Source organism: Solanum stenotomum, chromosome 4 (genome assembly GCF_019186545.1).
Source record: "Solanum stenotomum isolate F172 chromosome 4, ASM1918654v1, whole genome shotgun sequence".
In the NCBI taxonomy this organism is placed as follows: domain Eukaryota; kingdom Viridiplantae; phylum Streptophyta; class Magnoliopsida; order Solanales; family Solanaceae; genus Solanum; species Solanum stenotomum.
Window position 1 is genome coordinate 64,278,353 of NC_064285.1, and position 19,036 is coordinate 64,297,388.

Sequence of the window (19,036 nt, forward strand, 5' to 3'; positions counted from 1 at the left end):
ATTATGAATAGCAAGGTGTGTTGCTTCACGTCCATTGATCCCTAATTGAATTTGTGAAAAATCATAATTGTTGAAGCGATCGCAATTTAAAATGCTGTGAAAAAGCAATACAAAATAGATAGAGGAAATTTTATATATATCTTTTCTAAAGTGAAAATTGCATAGTAAATATATTAAAGAAAAATATGAAGGCTATTTGAAACTGAATATAACGTGAGAAGATATATAAACCATGTTTTCATATGTCTAGATCATATATATTGTGTTTATAATTTGCTTTTTAATATTTTTTGAAAAATAATCACTATTTTGCAATTTTCAATTGTACAAGTAAAACTTCAAAGATATAAGAGTGACTATTTCTAATTATAAAAAATCAGTTTCAAATTTTAATGAAAAAAATTTATTTGTGAATTATCACTAATTGAACACCAAACAACTTCAACAACCACTCTTATTATGTTTTATCTTATCCATTATTAATTTCTAGTCAATGTCAATGATAATTGATAAGTGTTGAGTAAGCAATGGCTGTTATGCTATTATAATAAATAAAAAGCTTTGAAAGTAATACTCACATTAAAGAAAACATGAATCATTATATTGATGCCATCTCCAAAAAAAAAAGGCACAAAAGATTAGGAGCCATTTGACTACGAATAAGATAAAAATTTGAAATGTTTAAATAATATCTAAAAATTATTTTAAATAAATGTTTTTTATTAAAATAATACATTATTTCAACAAAAAAATGTTTTAGGATTATTTTTTTTAATTTTACAATTACAAAATTCGGCTTTATATTAATATTCAATCACAATTAATCAGATAAACTTTTTAACTTAAGTTTAAATGTAGTATATTAACATTTACAAAATTCGGCTTTATATTAACATTTACAAATTTTTACATGTAGTAACATAACCTAAGGTAAGCTCGTAACTTGTAAGTTGTAAGGCAGCAGAACATGTACAAATTCAAACGAATTTGATAATTTTCTCTTAAATGTTATATTTGTATAAAAAAATCATCAAAATAGAGATAAATATTAATTGTAACCCGACTAACTTAAACAAGCTAATGAAAATTTTCATAACTTATACACTTCAAATTTTGATTCCGCCAAAAAAATGCAATATCAAAGTCTATACTGTACATATTCAAGGAAAAAAAAACAAGTACTTTTCCATTTATCCAGTAAAACTGAAACATATATATAGGAAAAAGTACAAATTACTAGTAATTAATTAAGTAGATTCAACTGATTTAGGAGAAATTGATGACAAATTATTATTATTATTATTCTTATTAACAGGCATGGATTTTGATCTCTTGAACCATGCAGTACTTGTTGTCTCACCAGAGGTACGGTGGTACCTGCACCTAATATTACCGAACATTAGTTAGTTTGATCTTCAAATTTCAAACTAAAACAACAAGAGTATATACTTTTTCCATATTCGGTAAAGACATACGGAGAAAAAAATATCATCGAAAAATCACACAATATATATAAAGTTAAATAATTTCTTATATATATTCTTAAAAACTAAAACCATCATCTTCCGGTATTTACGTAATGTAATTTTTTAACAAACAAAACAAGTGGAGGAGGATTAAAGTACAGAGTTCTCGAAAATTCAGTAATTTTTTATTTTTTTACGTAGATAAAATATTTATTGAGAATCTAGTAACAAGTAATTTCTTGATCGGTGTTTGAAATGAAACTTGCTTAAAACTTTATTGTCCTCCTTGATGATGGTTTGATTCGAATAATTATAAAAGTAAAAACTAAAAATTAATTTGAAATCACAAAAAAATTAAAAATTAAAAATTTCAAATCATGAATTTGTCTCTCATAACAAATAAATTCATCATCCGTAGAAATTGAATGAAAATTCTGACTTCGCCATTGATTATCTAATTAAAATTACCTGAATGACCCTCGATGGGTCGTCGGAGAGCACAAACAGTGTCCTTTAGGACAATTCGCCGGCGGGTGTGAATCTCCGGTGGAGATATCGGAGGAAGTAGTGATGACAGTGATAACTTTTTGGGAAGCCATTAGTTTTTTTTTTTTTTTAGAGAAAAGAAAAAAAAAAGGTTTTCTCTAGTTGAAGAAAGACAAATGTCAAGAGGTTAGTATTTATAGGAAAATAATTGGAGATTATATTATAATTATAATCTTTTAAGCAAATATAATTTTGTGAGGTTGGAAAAAGTAATCAATTAGGTAAAGCGGTCTATTTATTTTTTGTTTTTAGTGTCCTTTCGATAATATTCTATCCGTTCATTTTTACTGTATTCATTTTGAACTTTGTACATATTTTTAATCCGTTTAAATTTAGGTGAGTTATTGACCCGTATATTTATTAGCTCAACTCATTTCAACCTATTAAATATTGGATTGATATGTAACCTCAATTGGCTTATAAGAAATTTTGTCAAAATATTTTAATGTTTTTTCAATTTAATATGTTAAATATAGTCATAATATAAAAAATAAATTTTTAAATACTAAAATAGTTTAAAAGAACAAATAAAATAATTAAACTTAGTAAAAATTGAGTTGAATTGGGTCTTGATCCATTATATAACCTATTACCTAACTCGTTTTAAACAAAGTAAATTTGAATTGGCTTGGATCTTGACCCGATTGTTGTTTTAACCCATTATGACCCACCCAAATTTGACTCAACCGCCCAATTGTCATCCCTATTAATTGATAGTTTTACGCCTTGAGAAAGGATATAAGGAATGAGTAATTAATATTGAGGATAAAATAGAAACAAATAATTATTAGATTTTAATATATTAAAAATGAAATTTTATTTTTTAAATAGTAGATAAGTAAAAACAAATGAAGAAAATAATACAATAGTAATAGTTTTTTTTTAATTTCTTGAGCCATCCTTAAACCATGAACTATTCTTCAAAGCTAAATTAGATTCAATTTCCCTTTTTATCATAGTATATTTAATATTGAACTTTTATATTATATTGTTCATGTTTCAATTGTATAATTTTTAGGGAAAAGGCTCAAATATGCCATCGAACTTTCAGAAAAGGCTCATTTATGTCATCCGCTAAAAGTTTGGCTCATCTATGCCATTACCGTTTAAGAAAAGGCTTATTCATGTCATCATTTTTTAACGGTGGTTTTGCAAAACCATTTTTTACACGTGACCAATTATAATTCGGCCACGTCATTATTTTTTTTATAATAAAAAATCAAAATTCTGAACAAACATTTTTTGCAAAACCATTTTTTACACGTGGCCAATTATAATTCGGCCACGTCATATTTTTTTTTAATAATAAAAAATCAAAATTCTAAAAAAAATAATAATGACGTGGCCGAATTATAATTGGCCACGTGTAAAAAATGGTTTTGCAAAATCACCATTAAAAAATAATGGCATGAATGAGCCTTTTCTTAAATGGTAATGACATAGATGAGCCAAACTTTTAACGGATGACATAAATGAGTCTTTTCTAAAAGTTCGATGGCATATTTAAGTCTTTTCCCTAATTTTTATAGTTGAAGAAATTGACAGATGGCACAGGGTCCTTATCTGGACCATTTCATTTCCTGCCTAGATGGTTGTGATTGTTGTTCATGGATCTGTTTTCAATAAATCAATTGACAAATGGGCCATAGGCCCATAATATTACTCATCTATTGTTGTCATATCTGCAATATTCAGAACAAATAATTTACAAATAGAAAAAATTGGATCCCTTATCCAAAGCAATATAATAAATTTATAGTCCAATCAAGGTAAATTCATGTCAAATTTTGACGTATTAAAAACATTCTTAAATTTGGTATGACAATTTTAAGAACACTTCTTTACTTGGGTAACTGAATCTAAATACAATACTGATCTTGTAACATGAGTGAAATACATTTCTATATTCTCATCAAGTTTAGGAACGTGTTCAACACTTCTCTTAGTTTTTTTTTATTAAGAGTCTCATGCTCCTACAAGAGTTTGAGAACACTTGTTATGTCATGTAGCAAATCAAGGGTGTATCTAAATTTAATTAGTCAAGTAGATGAGTGTTTTTAAGGCTGTCAATAGTTTGACGACGAAGCTAAAAAATCGCGCCACCTTCAGAGTTTTTCAATACTTCTTTATTATATATTTTTTTTATTGCAATATCCTCATATTTGAGTAGGTAAACGTAAAGAAATGGATGTTGAGGTTCACTCAATTCCAAAAATTAGCTCGAATTGTAAGTCATATAAGAAAATTGCTCATTCATTTCTCATCTAATATGAGACTCTTTAATATGAACATCATACCTTGTGGAGCATGTTTAGTTAAATTTCTTCAATTTCAAAAAAGATATCAAATAGTAAAAGCTTTGACTTGCAAAACCCGATAATTAATTAAATTCATGAATTAAGAATTTTGTACTATACTCTTTTCCTGACGTACACAATGAACTAAGTAGATATTTTTATTTATTTTGTTTTAAACCTTATGAACCATACGTATCTATCTCATTCTCCCTTTACCAACATGTGTTCTTGATATTACAAAACGTAACAACATATTCAATGAAATTCAATTAATTAGTGGGATCTGGAGAGGATAGAATGCACACAAATTTTATCACTATTTCGTGGAGGTAAAGATGTTTTCGGAAGATTCTCGGATCAAACTCGAGTAAACATTGAATGTTTATATTTGATGTCATTCAAAATGTGTTTCTTAATTAGATGGTGATAGAAGAATGATTGTATGGATTTTAATCAAGAAATTGCCCCAAGGATTATTTATTAGGATATCATTTGTCGAAACGACATTGATTACCATGACAAAAGACAAATTTGAATATTTTTTTCTTAAGAAGAATTGGCGTGTGAAGTGTATAACACATATTATTTTTTGTTATCGTCATTTAATTTATCTATAATATTTAAAAAATATTGCAAGTTTACTCATTTTGGATACAACTTTTAAGTATACACGACTTAATTTTTAAATTTTCGTTTGATTTTACATACTTTTGTTGAAAGTGTGACCTTGTGAAAGACAATCATTGGATATTTTTTACTGAAGTTTTGTATCTCTTGCCAAAGTTAACTTCAGACATTTTAATTTATTGAAGTTATGAACTTGACAAGGTCAAACTTCAAAGATTTCTACTAAAATTATGACCTTGGCAAAATTTCAGACATATAATAATTTACCAAGTCAATTTTCGATATTTTTTTACTGAAGTTACTATCGTAATATTCCAATATTCTTTTTATTGAAATTGTTGCCTTAACAAGGTCAGAATTCAGATATTTTAATATAAGGTCAGGAAATATATATTTGGCCCAACTTTAGAAATATAAAACTAAAATTGGATACATAATATGTTTGAAGTTGTCCATATCATATGCAAGAAAATTTGTGTGAAGCAACAATCAAAAAGATGTGAGCAATAACAACTAATCCACTAACTATACTTCACCCCAGAAGAATCACAAATATATGTTGAAATTTGAAAAAATAAAATGAAGATTCCAAAAATATTAATAAAAGAAAAAACCTCAATATTCAATGTATATAAAATAATGTATCAATGGGAAATGTTGGTCAGTGTAGTGGATATTAGTTAAATTATACAACTTAAATGACAACGTCCAAATAAATATCTTATAAAACATTGAAAAACTTACAGAAATCATGTCATTAGTGTAGAAATTAATTACTTAGATACACTCTAATTTGTAATATTACGAATTTTACTAGATTTTGATACGTTCATATACATGTATCTTGGGATACATTAGGTGTAATTTGTTTTAAATACATTGTATCCAAGTGAATTCACATGTATTTGAGATACATAACAAATTTTATTCACCACTTTCCTATGTACACCAGATATATACAAATACATATATCTAGTGTGATTCACATGTATCTGAGATACATGACTATCTCACTCGCCTCCCTCCCAATCTCGGTAGACCCCCCCCCCCCCTTCTCTCTCTCTTTTAGTGTATCTGGTAGCAAATAAATATATATAAAGGTGTATCTTCTTCAATATATGATAGAAAATTCTTAATTAATGATAAAAATACATAATTATTAAAAGTATAAATACAATTGGGCTTGGGTCGGATAAAAGCTTAAATTAAAATTATTAAATTATATTGAATTCGTATTTTCTATACTAGCTCCGCTCCTAAATTTGATTATATTTTAGTTTAGAGAAGAATCTAGTTGTAGATTTTTTGTTTCATTGGGTTCAATGCCATGCATCGAGACTAACATAAATAGTCCTTTACAAAAAATACAAAAGATCTCACAGGTTTCTCTTTTTTCAAGCTTTTTTGTATTTTTCAATAAATATTAACAAATGAGGGTCCCTTTTTAACATGAAAAATAGAGATATAAATTTTGACTCTATTCTATTCTTCCTTTTGGTCCACCCCTCTTCACATGCACCTTCTCATTCCCAACACCAAAATTGTATTTTACTTGTGTTAGTGTAAAGTTTTTTATCATTATTTTCCGTATTTTTTAACATGTTATATGAAAATTGACAAGTCATGTTATATCGAGTTGAGGATCCGAAATAACTTTTTTATCTTCGCAATAGTGATAAAGTTCAGGTTTACCTATCCTTTTTCAAACTCCAAAAGTGGATTTACATACACTAAGTTATGTTGTAGTAGTATAACAAATTATGTGCTCCAAACATTATTAATAATTATTTTTTACTCTCTTCATTTGGTTTATATGATAACTTTTCTTTTTTATTTTAGACTTCATTGACTGATCTATATAGAGTTTTAGGTCAAAAAAATTGTACAAGTATGTCATCAAGTTAGATTATATAAGGTCAACCTCTAAAATTATATGATTGCATTATAAAATGTCAACTAAACAAATCGAGTAAGTTCGAATTAACATAATATGAAACCTATTAGGTCAAACGCTTCGTAAGAGAGCAACAATCCACGGATCCCAATTGACACCATCGAATTTGTAATCTCTTTGTGGGACTTGTGTTCCCTCTTTCATTCAATAGCTAAAAATATTTTGTTTCCGTTTCGTTTCATTCCCCTGATGAAATGATTTATGATCATACAAATATAAAATCAGAAAAGTACTTAAAAACAACAAATGTCATTTTATATTAGAATACATAAAGAGACAATTTGGCGTGACCTAGTTCTTAGTGCACCCATAGTCACGCCTTAAAAACTTTCTAATATTTTAGTCATTCTAATTTCCATCACCTTTTTAGCATCCCTATTAAAGCTAAAAGAAACATAATTAGAATAAAAAAATTAAGTTTTATTTGCAAATTTCACTAAGTAGGAGAAGTAGATGGAGATAGAAAGGAATAAAAAGAGTAATTGTTAATATTAGAGTCACTTCCTAACGTGTCAATTGTTTCTAAATATATAAACATAATATTCTTTTTGAGACATATTAAAAAAAACGTGCATCACTTAAAGTCTACCGTAATAGTTAGTCACATATAATTTTTTTTCAAATTTCACCAAGGAGGAGAAGAACTAATATAATCATTTCTTGGGGTACCAAGTGACCTAGCATTAAGGATAAACAAAAATTTAAAACTAAATTATTTCTAAATATAGAAAAAAAATACTTTTTAAGACAAATTAAAAAGGAACGTATGCCAAATAAACTGGGACAGAGAGATAATATTAGTCGTTCTATCACCACTTTTTTAGCATCCCTATTAGTCTATTACATCAACAAAAATAAGTAAACAAGAAAATAAAAAGAACTAAACAAACTAGGCTAACAAAAGAACATCTAAACAAACCCTAATTAAACAAATTTAAGTACATAGATTATTAATTTTTTTTGCAAATTTTACCAAGAAGGAGAAGTACATGGAGATCCAGAGGAAGAAGTATAATTGTTACTATTAATAGAGCCACTTCTTAGTGAAATTGAACATGCCTCGATTGGAAGTTTCTTCATCGGAGTTAATAGTACTGAAGAAGGTGTACTAGAACATGTTGATATTCCACAATTTTTGTCTCCTTCTTCCGAAGAACTATCAATGATTAATTCGAGACAGGAGGGGGATGTATCTGGCGTTTCAAACGGGGTATCATGCTCAATTTTTGTGTTATCATAAATTGGATTTGATATGTAAATAAATTGTTCATCAATAGTAGTACTACTAGTGCTACATTGATGTGATTGTACTTCATGGACTAATTTAGGGTATGACATATTTTGGACTATTTTAAGATCATCAATGTTGTGATGATCTTTAGTGGAAATTTTAGGAAAGAGGTAAGTTCTTGGAACATGAAGAACCCCTAATTGTGCATAAAAGCTACTATGACTACTTGTAATTGGAGCAATTGATTGACACTCTAGTGGTGGTGGTTGTGTGGTAGAGGTTATCGCGAAATTTGTACCCCTTTTTGACCGTTGACATTGTGGTGATGGTTGTGTGATGGAGGTTGTTCCGGAATTAACAGGTGTTTTTGATCGTTGGCGCCTACTAAGTAAGAGAGAACAAAAAAATTCAACAAGAAAAACTAAGAGTAGGCCTAGAATTATTGCAAGGGTTACCACCATTATTAATATTGCTCCCATTATTATCTTGGAAGTACTAGACTTCATGTGTGTGTGTTTTTTAGAGTGAGGGAATGTTATAAATATATGGGAATTTGGAAGGATTGAGGTAATTTTTTTGGCGGGAAATTATTATTATTATTATAATTTTCTTTATTGTAAGTTGGGACAATAAAGTAAATTTTATCTCAAACTACCTATAATTTGATCAACTCCGACTCCAGTTTGATTATAGGTTTTGAAGTTGAAAATTGAGAACTTGAGAAAAAAATATTTGAACTGAATAAATTTTATGGTCAAACACATATTTGAAGATAAATTTATAAAATTTGATTCAAAATCTATGATCAAACGCTCGCTCAATCTTTTAGAATTTCCACAAATAGTCATGTTAGCGCATTACTTTTAAGACCACCTGTTAATTTCTTGGAATCTTCCAATTAGTTCTATCGAAATTTTTATACCAGTAGGAAATATAGAGTAATATTCTTTAATTTATTTTCACTTTCATATTGTATACATTAGTTTAAGATATTTTCAAATGGGGAACTATGATAGACTATGAATTCATATAGTCGATTTTAAATTGTTTTATCGTATGGAATTGTTGTTTCATTTGATACTAGAGTTATGATAAAGAATAATGGAAAATTAAGTTCCTAATAAGCCAAATAACCTTATTAATTAACTCTCATAATTCATAAAAACAAACCTTTCTGACAGTTTGAAGTCAAAATAGCCAACTTTATATAAACCATTTATTTTATGTTCCAAGAAGGGGAACCTTGGAATAATATAAAGTTATTTTCACGTGAATCAAAATTTTCATTCAAAAAATTTAGAATATAAAAAATACATATACGAAGAGGTCAAAGAGAATTCAATATCTATTACAGATACGTAAAAAATAATTTAATCAAATATAATAGTGTAATTTTCTGTTGAAGGAGATTCAAATTAACTCCCTTGACCCTTGCTAGCTTAGCCCCTGCGTGTGATTTATAAGCCACAAATTCGAGTAATACTTACATTAGAATAAACTATCTATATCATACTTCTTAAATGCGATCCTTCTCCAGACTTTGTATGAACATGAAATACGTTATACACCGAACTATTCTATTTTTCTTATTAAAAGAAGGCCTTGCTTTGGTTTAGAATAGGAAGCACCATTGAGGTGTCTTTCTGAAGGTGACAAATAGTTGTCACAGAGGCCACCTAACAAGTATACAAGTCATTTTCTATTTATTGTCTTTTTTTTCTCATTTTTAATTTTTCAGTGGTAAAAGACAACTTTCTGTTTGATTTTTAATCTTTTATCCAAGAATCCAAAAATTGGAAATTTGTTTTTCTATTACAGAGGACTGATACCTTGTTGAACTTTCTCCTCGAATTGCGAAACTAACAAGTCTATTATAAAATCATTTCTCATTTCTATGCTTGAATTCATATTTTGGCTTCTAGTAATTTTTCTTTTAACATAAACCATAGACAAAAGAAGGGTAAATTAACAAATTTAATGATAACTTATTTTTGAAAAATATAATTCTAAGATGTTACTATATTTAGTAAAAATAATAATACTGTTGAGAGTGGGATTTGAACCCACGCCCTTTCGGACCAGAACCTTAATCTGGCGCCTTAGACCAACTCGGCCATCTCAACAATGTAATTAGAGCTTATTGAATTAGTTATTATAACATAGCATCAAAGGCATTATGATGAAAAGGGTATTTGACCACAGTTAAAAGGAGAGTTTAAATTCATTACTTGTGAGTTGTGACATTTTAGATTATTTATTTTAAGTAGTAGAACATTCACAAATAATAATTTTCAGTTTTTATAATTGAAAAATAGTTATTATTATTATTAAGTTTTAAATTTCATAAATAGAATTTCAAAATAAAGTATGGAAGTTTCAGACGTGAAATTGAAAATTCCATAACATTCAGCANATTATTACTTATGGATGTAAAACATAAATTAATTTTGTTTTAATTTTTTTTTTAAAGTTTAAAAACCTTAAATTAATCAACTTTTTATCATTAACAGCTTAAAGGGTATTTCAAACATTTTGATAAAAAAAAGTGTTTACCAACACTTATTTGCCAAACACATCAACAACTTTTTTTTCAACTACAGCACTTTTATCCAAACACATAACTACCTATTTTAAAAATAAGTTCCAGCACTTTAAAAAGTTACTTTTTAAAAGTTACTTTTTTTAAGTCAATCCAAACGGGCTCTAAATTTATCATTTCTAAACGAGTTGTGGATAGGGCTTCCATATGAATATCGTGTAGGCCTTTACTTTTAGGCCCATGATATAAAGCCCTTACGGATATGCAGACTTCTTTTGTTTTAGCCTTTCAGCCAAGTCTTCTCTACTGGTTTACTGAGGTCGGAATCAAAATTCTCACTAAAAGAATTTAAAATATGAAAAGGTATTTATATATATATATATCTAATTTTTATACTTATAAAGAAAGTCAATGAACTTTTTTAAAACTAAATCGACGGAAATGCGTCTATTTTTCTTTTAAAGGAAAATCAACAAACTTCTATGGAGTATTTTTATGCAAATATACATGAATACCACAAAAAAAACGAACATTGATTTTTACTCTATTGCAAGTTATTACTAAAGGATGTCCGTCAATTTTAACCATCAATTTCCGATCTATTTTTAGTAATGGGAATAAAGAAAATTAATCAACGCCTCTTCACCAAAAAAGTTTTACTATGTAAATCATACTAGTTTCTCATTTTAATTCTTCTATTTGATTGTGGCAACACAAAATTGAACTTTCCAACAAAAAGTTCTATACATCCCCCCTGCCGACTTGGGTGAAGGTAACGTTCGAATTACGGTTTCAATCGAATTCAATAAAAATATTTTATATATATATTAATTTAAATATTAGTATGTGAAGCAGCTATTCAAAAATGAGAAGTTATAAAGTTCAAATTTTAATTTTACTTGTGATAATAACATGATATATAAAATAATTAGGAACAATTTAATATATAAAATATCTGGCGTTTGATTTTATAGGGGGTGGAACTAGGAATAACCAAGGGGGTTTAAATGTAAACACTCTTTAATGGAAGATTGCACCACTTATAATTTGTTAAAATTATTTTTATGCATATATATTAGATGGTGAATTTCTTTTAATTTATTTATGTATTTACTTCTTTATATTTTGATCACATCACTGATTTCATAACTCTTGACGTGGCATGCTAAGATGTGAACATCAATATGTAGAATGAAAAGAATCAAATGGAGCAAACTATAGCAATACACTTGTGAGAGGCACCATTAAATTATTAATACCATAATAGGAAATTTGATTATTGACACATATTATAAACTTGACATAAAATTTGGAAATGGAAATTATAATTAATGGACAACTTCACCAATATTTTTTCAACATTTAGCATGTAGCTAGATTTGACAAATCATGAGGAGTTACAAGTTTTTGTAAAGCTTTTATATTTGATTAAGATGTGTCATTCCCTTATTTGACTACTTGTGTTGTTAAAATTTACTACCTCATTCCGTTTAATTTATTATCATATTTTTCTTTTAATTAAAATTAATATACATAAGTTAAACTTATCGCTAAAATAAGTAGATTAATTCCAATTGTCATATCAGTATAGAGGTAGAATTAATATTTGAAGTTTATCTATTCAAAATTCTAATCTTTTAAATCAAAGTAAATTCAATCGAATCTATAGCTGAAATGTTAGCTCCGCCCTAATTATGTCAAGGGAAAAAGGACAAATATACCCCCGAACTTTCGAAAATGGTATGTCAATACCCTTCGTCATACTTTTCGGACATCAAAGCCCTTGCCGTCCAATAATCGGTGCACATTTGCCCCTCCCACTAACGGAACACTCATTGTGTACACGTGGCGTAATCCTACATCATGACCCGGATTGACTAATTTTTTAACCCAAAATTTAAATATCCACCCAATGACCCGTTTAACCCACCTGATACACTCATTACTCACACTAATACTAACCTATCTAAAAATCTCTTTTTGTGAAACCCATCGCCGTCGTGAAGCCAAAGAAGGCACCGGCACCGGTTGGAAAGAAGGTTGCTGCCGCATAGCCGAAAGCAACAACCCCGACGAACAAGGTTGTAGTGAAGAAGGCCAAATCCGCAGCAGCAGCAACACCAGCAAAGAAAGCGACGAAGACGGTGACTGCTCCGGCTAAAGCAAAGTGGTGAAGAAATCTGTTGCTAAAGTGGAGAAATCTCCGGCGAAGAAAGTTGGGAAGAAGCCGAAAACTATTAAGTCTCCGACAAAGAAAGCGAAGAAATTAATCTGAATTGCATGTTTGAATCTTTAAATTACTTTTACATTTCTCTAGTGATGATATCAAATCCATCATTTTTCTTCATGGGTTTTTCATTTTTCATTTTTCTTCTTCCCCTTCCCCTTCCGTTTGCAGATTTTACTCATTCTCCATAGACTCCATTGTTAGGGTTTGTTTGTTTGTTTTAGAAGTATGACTTGTGCTATATCATTTTCATTGAACAGTTGCAGATTTGGATGAAGAAATGATGAATTAAGCCAAAATTTTAGGCGCTTTTTCTTTAGGAATTTAGAGAGTTTATTTGTGGGTAAATTGGGTCGGTTAAATGAGTTATGGACGGGTTTTAAATTTGGGTTAAAAAATTAGTCAATTCGGGTCGTGATGTAGGCTTACGCCATGTGTACACAATGAGTGTTCCGTTAGTGGGAGGGGCAAATGTGCACCGATTATTGGACGGCAAGGGCTTTGATGTCCGAAAAGTATGACGAAGGGTATTGACATACCATTTTCGAAAGTTCGGGGGTATATTTGTCCTTTGTCCCTTATGTCAATGTCATTACATTTATAACTTGATTTTGACAATTCCAATAACCCACGTGGCACATGTTGTTTAGCCAGAAGGACTATTTTTATTGGCAACAATCAATCTTCATGTCAAGATCACTACTTAATGTTCCCCATATTTCCCACATATATAAATTCACATGGTAAAGTTACCAAAATGTTGGGAAAATTATATGATTGATAAAAGTTAGGGATGAATTGTGAAAAGGAAAAAAAAAATCCAAAATTTTCCTTCTAATAAGGAGTTTGGATCAAATGTATTTATATCATCATTTAAAGAAGTTGTGTAGAGGTTTGACCTGCTATTGATAATCAAAGGAAAATTTGTATCGTTAAAAGTTCAAAATATTAGTTGTCATCAAAATAATTTTTTCTTCATTAAAGTTTTGGATCCAATTCAGACCATTTCACATAGCTTAAGGTCAAACTCTTCATAAATTTCAGTTGTGCTCATATAGTCATATTGTTTATCGTAAGAATTTGAGATACTCTTTCTCCACCCCTTTTTTATCACTTTCAAATCAAATTTCGACTTGCAGTAATATAAACCACATCATTTCATTATTCTTCTTCTATTTAGCTATTTTCCCTTTGTAAGAAACTAACTCTCGCGTATTGGAAAGCTTTGTCCTTAGTAAATAATAATATATTCAGATTAAACTTAAAAAGACATAAGTATATTTTAACCTAAATTATTTATAAAGGGCAAATTTATATTACCTTGCGAAAATTCAAGAGCAAATTTGACATCTTACTTTTCTTTAATGAGAGTCGACTCTCTGTAAAATACTTGTTTAGTCGATGACTTTCAAACGCAAAAAAAAAAAAACAAATAAATATGTGGACATTGCAAAAAATGGCCAAATTATGGCATGTGGCTGATAATTCACAACCAATTTATTATATACAGTAGACTTAGTAGGTGACACGTAGTGCACTAAAAGTTGTACAAAGTGCTTAGAGATGGGGACATTGCAATATGTGGCCAAAATATAATTTCCACAAAGTGAAAGACATATGTCTTTTTTATTATAAAATGGAATAAATAAATGAAGAGGCATTTGACCATTGATATGTACAATGAACTAAAGTGAATTTAAAAAGTGTTGGTGATGCCTACTTTGGCTTTTGTATAAACCCTACTCTCCCTCTAGATATTCCAATTCCAATTCCATTATCATCTCGATAGGGTTGTGGTGGACTGATAAATACTCATCATCCTTAATTAGAGGTTTCAAGTTTGCGTCCTCTTAGATACATAATAACTTTTGTTAGGAAGCGTTTTATCTCCAACGTGAGACTTTCCGGCGCGAATTCAAATTAATTAGTAAATGATAATTAAATAAATTATAAGAAAATAATAAAAGTTCAAAATTAGGTTAAATTTGAACGAGTTGATCAGTTATAATTTATTATTTAACTCATCTCAGCCTAAGTAATCATTGGATATGTTAACGATTCATTCATTTTCCAACTTGTGTTATTTTGAGCTATCAAAATTTAATTCAACTCACTTATTTAATACCATTTTCGATATGGAAAATTCTAATGGTGGTAAACTTACCTTTTTAGGGAAGTAGTGTTAATGAGTTGTTCATCAAACTTGGACCTTTTGTAGAAGTTACAAAATACAATAATTAACAAGGTGAATAGTGAAAAAATGAAATGGATGCTACCATTATTATTTCTTGATTAGGACTTGATTTTGGAGTTAATTAAGATGTGATTAGTAATTAATAGGATCATATATTGTATGAGATTCATACATTGAACCAAATCTTAGTTGGATATAAAGTTTGACAATTCACATACTTGTCCACACTTAAATTGGTTGGGAAATAAATAGATATAGATTGAGAAGTTACCTTGTCCAAAGGTAACTTTCACTTAAAGATTTTCAGGTGCAACCAACTACTATGTAGAACAATTGAAATTAAATGCTTATTATTGTCAAAATATAATATCACCTGATCGAAAATTATGAAATCTCACATTCAAATTTCAGCAAAATAAAATATTAAAATAATTTTTTTTTGGACCCAGGATAACTGGCAATCGATACAACCTCTGCTCTTTGGGGTGAGTATTCTATGCGCGGTGAGCACACTTTGTGCGCACTGGATAAATCCCCACTGTGTAATAGCCTGCAAACCACACATGTAATGTATACCGCACTAGGCAAGCTATATGCGACATGCTTGACTCAGAAGGCATTGAGGGGGGATTGATACCGGGTCATTCGTGTGGATTACCACCCTCCAAACCAACTGAGTCATCCTGAAGGACAAAAAAACTATATTTCTTTTAATATTTTCAAATATTAAAATTTTAAATTTCACGAGAGAAACTTCAGAACATTTCCTGAAATTTTATTCGAAAAAAATTGAAATTCTAAAACAATGACTAATTTTTAAAGATATGAAGAAAAAGTGACTAATAAATCTTAATTCTACTAAAATAATATTGCAAATGAGCCAAACAATATGCAACATATGGTAGGTATGGGAGCTTTGATTAATCAAATTACTTTATTTTTTTAATCGAATTTTTTAGTATTTTTCCTAATGATAAAGGTCATCCTTTCTTACTTCACTTGGTTGAGTGGGTCATGAATAAACATTTTAAAAATTGGATAATTATTGTCTTCCTTTCTGGTTTGGGAAACTAATGACCGCTCTTTTACTTAAAGAGGCTAAAACATAAAAAAGAGTGACGTGTTCTATTATAAACGCTTCATTAATTAAACATTAAAAAGTTAAAGTAAGAATTAATTACAATTTTTTTCTTGAAAAAAGACAAGAACTTATGTAGCTAATGAAATAAATTATCAATTAAAGGATTGGATTAGATTTTATCTTTTTCTTTCTCCTTAAACATAGATTTTTAATTTATTTATTAGAAATTTTGGGTGGAGAAAAAGGAATAAAAGAAGAAAAAAAAAGTATTAGTTGATTTTCCAAGTTTGGAAGCTAACAGCCTCTCATGACCTCTTGAGGAAACTTAAGTTGCAAGAAAATAAAAATCTAACAATATATATGAACCAAACTCAAATTATAATCAAGCAATTAGACTTTTTTTTTTGTCATTCTCATCAACCCTCATATAATATAGTTATATATTTGCCATCAAGTAGCACTTCTCAACTAAAAAAGGGTCTTTCCAACACAAAAAAAAAAAGACAAACTTCTAAATTTTCACACTAAAAAATAATTATTGATAATTGCATATAATAAGCTCAATCAATAACCTAAATAAAATACAACTTGATATAGTAACCTCGTTGAACAACATTAGAGAATTTACTTATAAATCGTGGTGATATATAAGTTAAAATCTTTTTTAGTTTTAATTAGAAGTTTCAAATTGAAATCTTAAATTTTTCTTTTTGTTGGAACCCGCCATCAAAAATAGCCAAATAAACATTACAATGCACAAATACAAATACAAATTTAATTAGATTTTAATATGAATATTAGATACATAACGAAAAAAAAAAGTATTATTTACCACGCACCAAACACACAATAAATTACTCTCTTTGTATTTATTTTAGTAAAAATCGAAGGAGTTACGTTCCATCACTTTTTTTTTTCAAACTATTTGAGCGTTCTAAAATAAAAAAAATATACTTCTAATTAAAGCTTTCTTAAAAATTATGTCGGATCAACCCGGAAAAATTAGCAAGTGAAATATTAACAAGTGTACCAATAAGAAAGGTGACACGTATAAAATAAAATTGTATGGCACGTGTCTATTTTTATGCGGCAGGTGCACGGGATATGAGAGAAAAAAAGTACATACTAATATTTAATCTTGTGAAAAAAGAGATTAAAAAAATAAAAAAGATATGAAAACGAATCGGTATTTCGAGCGACCGAATCTAAGGCACTATTTGGAATTGCCTCTTTCTGAGATAATAATTGAAAATATTTTTAAATTTCACGTAAATTATTAATTTAATTTTAAAATACGTATCTACTTGATTAATTAAACTTACATACATTTTTTATCTTGTTTCATGAGTGAAATATATTTTTAAATTCTCGTCAAATTTAAAGATTCTCAACACTTCTTTCAGTTTTTCATTAAGAGTATCACGCTCATGTAGGAGTATATTATGACGCAAATCAAAGGTATATATAAATTCAGTTAGTCAAATAGATAAGTGTTTTTAAGGTTGTCAATAGATCGAAAACGAAACTAACCATTCACGTCAAATTCAAGGTTGCTTTCAATATTTCACTCTAAAGCTTTTTAAATTTTATCCTCATCTCTCTATTGTGAGATTAATCCAAATTAGAATATGCACCAATTGTTTTAAAGTTCGTCAATCTAAAAGTTTTTCAATCTTTTTTTTTTTTAAAATCCGTACTTATTAGTATGCTCTCGAAATTCAATCGAGATGTCATTAACACACATCCCTATCGAAATTCAGTATCCTCGCCATTGTCCTAAAGGAGAGTCAAAATTCTGATATCATATTTATTACGATCCAAATTCATTGCATATATTATTTAATTATTACAAACAATACTTGCAAAAAATTTATCACTCTAACACGACAACACTCAATCTTAAAACGTTTGGACCATAGGAACTTATAATATATATATTATCAAATATAATTATTATCGAGCTCTTTTTCCGGTGTCTTTATCTAAATTTAATGGCTAAGTTTTAAAATTTTCCAGCTTAGCAATTTTTGGCATCATACTCTCATGACTAGAAACGTGGCACTTATTTGAAGGGACCACGTAAGAACTCAAAAATCCAAACGCCACGCGCTATAGCCTGCGAGTGGTAAAGAACCAAAAATATCTAAGAAGCAGGGTGATGACGTGGACCAATCAAATAAAAAAGACCATCATTGTGGTCCCCATTTTGCACAACCATAAAAATATCATGTAACCCTACAAATAATCTCCACGTACCACATTGTTATTAGTTTATTAATATTAATAGTACTTTTTCTTTTATTGGCTCTTGGAAGTCTGAATCAACTACCCGCTTTGAAGTCCTACTAATACGTTTCGCTACGAAAAACACATTTTAGGAGTGATTCAATTTCTATAACTCAAATTCATACCTCTAATTAGGGATTTATATAAGGAATACTTATAGAAGTAGAGCTCGAATATTACATATAAGTTTGATTGAACTTGATAAATTCAGTTCAAATAGTGTATTTATAATAAAAATTCTACTATAAATGTGTAAAAGACAAATTACTAATATCAATATTAATTTTAGATGCCAAACATAATGTTCATTTAATACGCAAGATAAGATAAATAAGAATATCGTATTGCATTATTTTATCCATCATGAAATAAAATAATAAAATAAATATTTTTGCTTTGCTTCTAAGTCGTACTTACCGATTCATCATTTTTTATTATTATAAACATTATTAATGTAAAACATTGTTTTAATCAATAATATTTATTTATGAACTCTTTTAAAAAATAAATTTATCATTTTAAAAATAAGATAAATTACTTGTTACTACGCTAAGTGAGTAATAAATGATTTAATAGTTCCTTGTATTA

General features: G+C 28.6%; 2 protein-coding genes and 1 non-coding gene across 4 annotated transcripts; all 3 read right to left on the bottom strand.

Moving 5' to 3' along the window:
* Positions 1–1,159: 1,159 nt before the first annotated feature.
* LOC125862404 (uncharacterized) lies at positions 1,160–2,135 on the bottom strand. 2 transcript variants are annotated; one of them, XM_049542459.1, is made up of 2 exons: positions 1,935–2,135; positions 1,160–1,377 (listed from the first exon to the last, which is right to left on the bottom strand). In XM_049542459.1, exons 1-2 carry the CDS (start codon positions 2,063–2,065, stop codon positions 1,248–1,250), a joined length of 261 nt encoding a protein of 86 aa, XP_049398416.1. In that variant the 5' UTR covers positions 2,066–2,135; the 3' UTR covers positions 1,160–1,247. The 2 variants fall into 2 exon arrangements, with proteins under 2 accessions (XP_049398416.1, XP_049398415.1); XM_049542458.1 differs by having other exon boundaries at positions 1,160–1,383; positions 1,935–2,130.
* Positions 2,136–7,733: 5,598 nt separating this feature from the next.
* LOC125863040 (uncharacterized) lies at positions 7,734–8,627 on the bottom strand. The gene has a single exon (XM_049543180.1). The coding sequence runs from the start codon at positions 8,625–8,627 to the stop codon at positions 7,860–7,862; it is 768 nt and encodes a 255-aa protein (XP_049399137.1). The 3' UTR covers positions 7,734–7,859.
* A 1,536-nt stretch (positions 8,628–10,163) lies between these two features.
* Positions 10,164–10,244, bottom strand: TRNAL-AAG (transfer RNA leucine (anticodon AAG)). The gene has a single exon. It is a non-coding gene; the product is annotated as a tRNA-Leu (tRNA).
* Between the last annotated feature and the right edge of the window lie 8,792 nt (positions 10,245–19,036).

What these genes read in the sequence shown, in the direction of transcription:
- LOC125862404 (XM_049542458.1), bottom strand. Translation starts at nt 2,065, where the DNA reads ATGGCTTCCCAAAAAGTTATCACTGTCATCACTACTTCCTCCGATATC. An exon ending in ACCCATCGAGGGTCATTCAG is followed by an intron (nt 1,384 to 1,934) that starts GTAATTTTAATT and finishes CGGTAATATTAG; the next exon opens with GTGCAGGTACCACCGTACCT.
- LOC125863040 (XM_049543180.1), bottom strand. Translation starts at nt 8,627, where the DNA reads ATGAAGTCTAGTACTTCCAAGATAATAATGGGAGCAATATTAATAATG.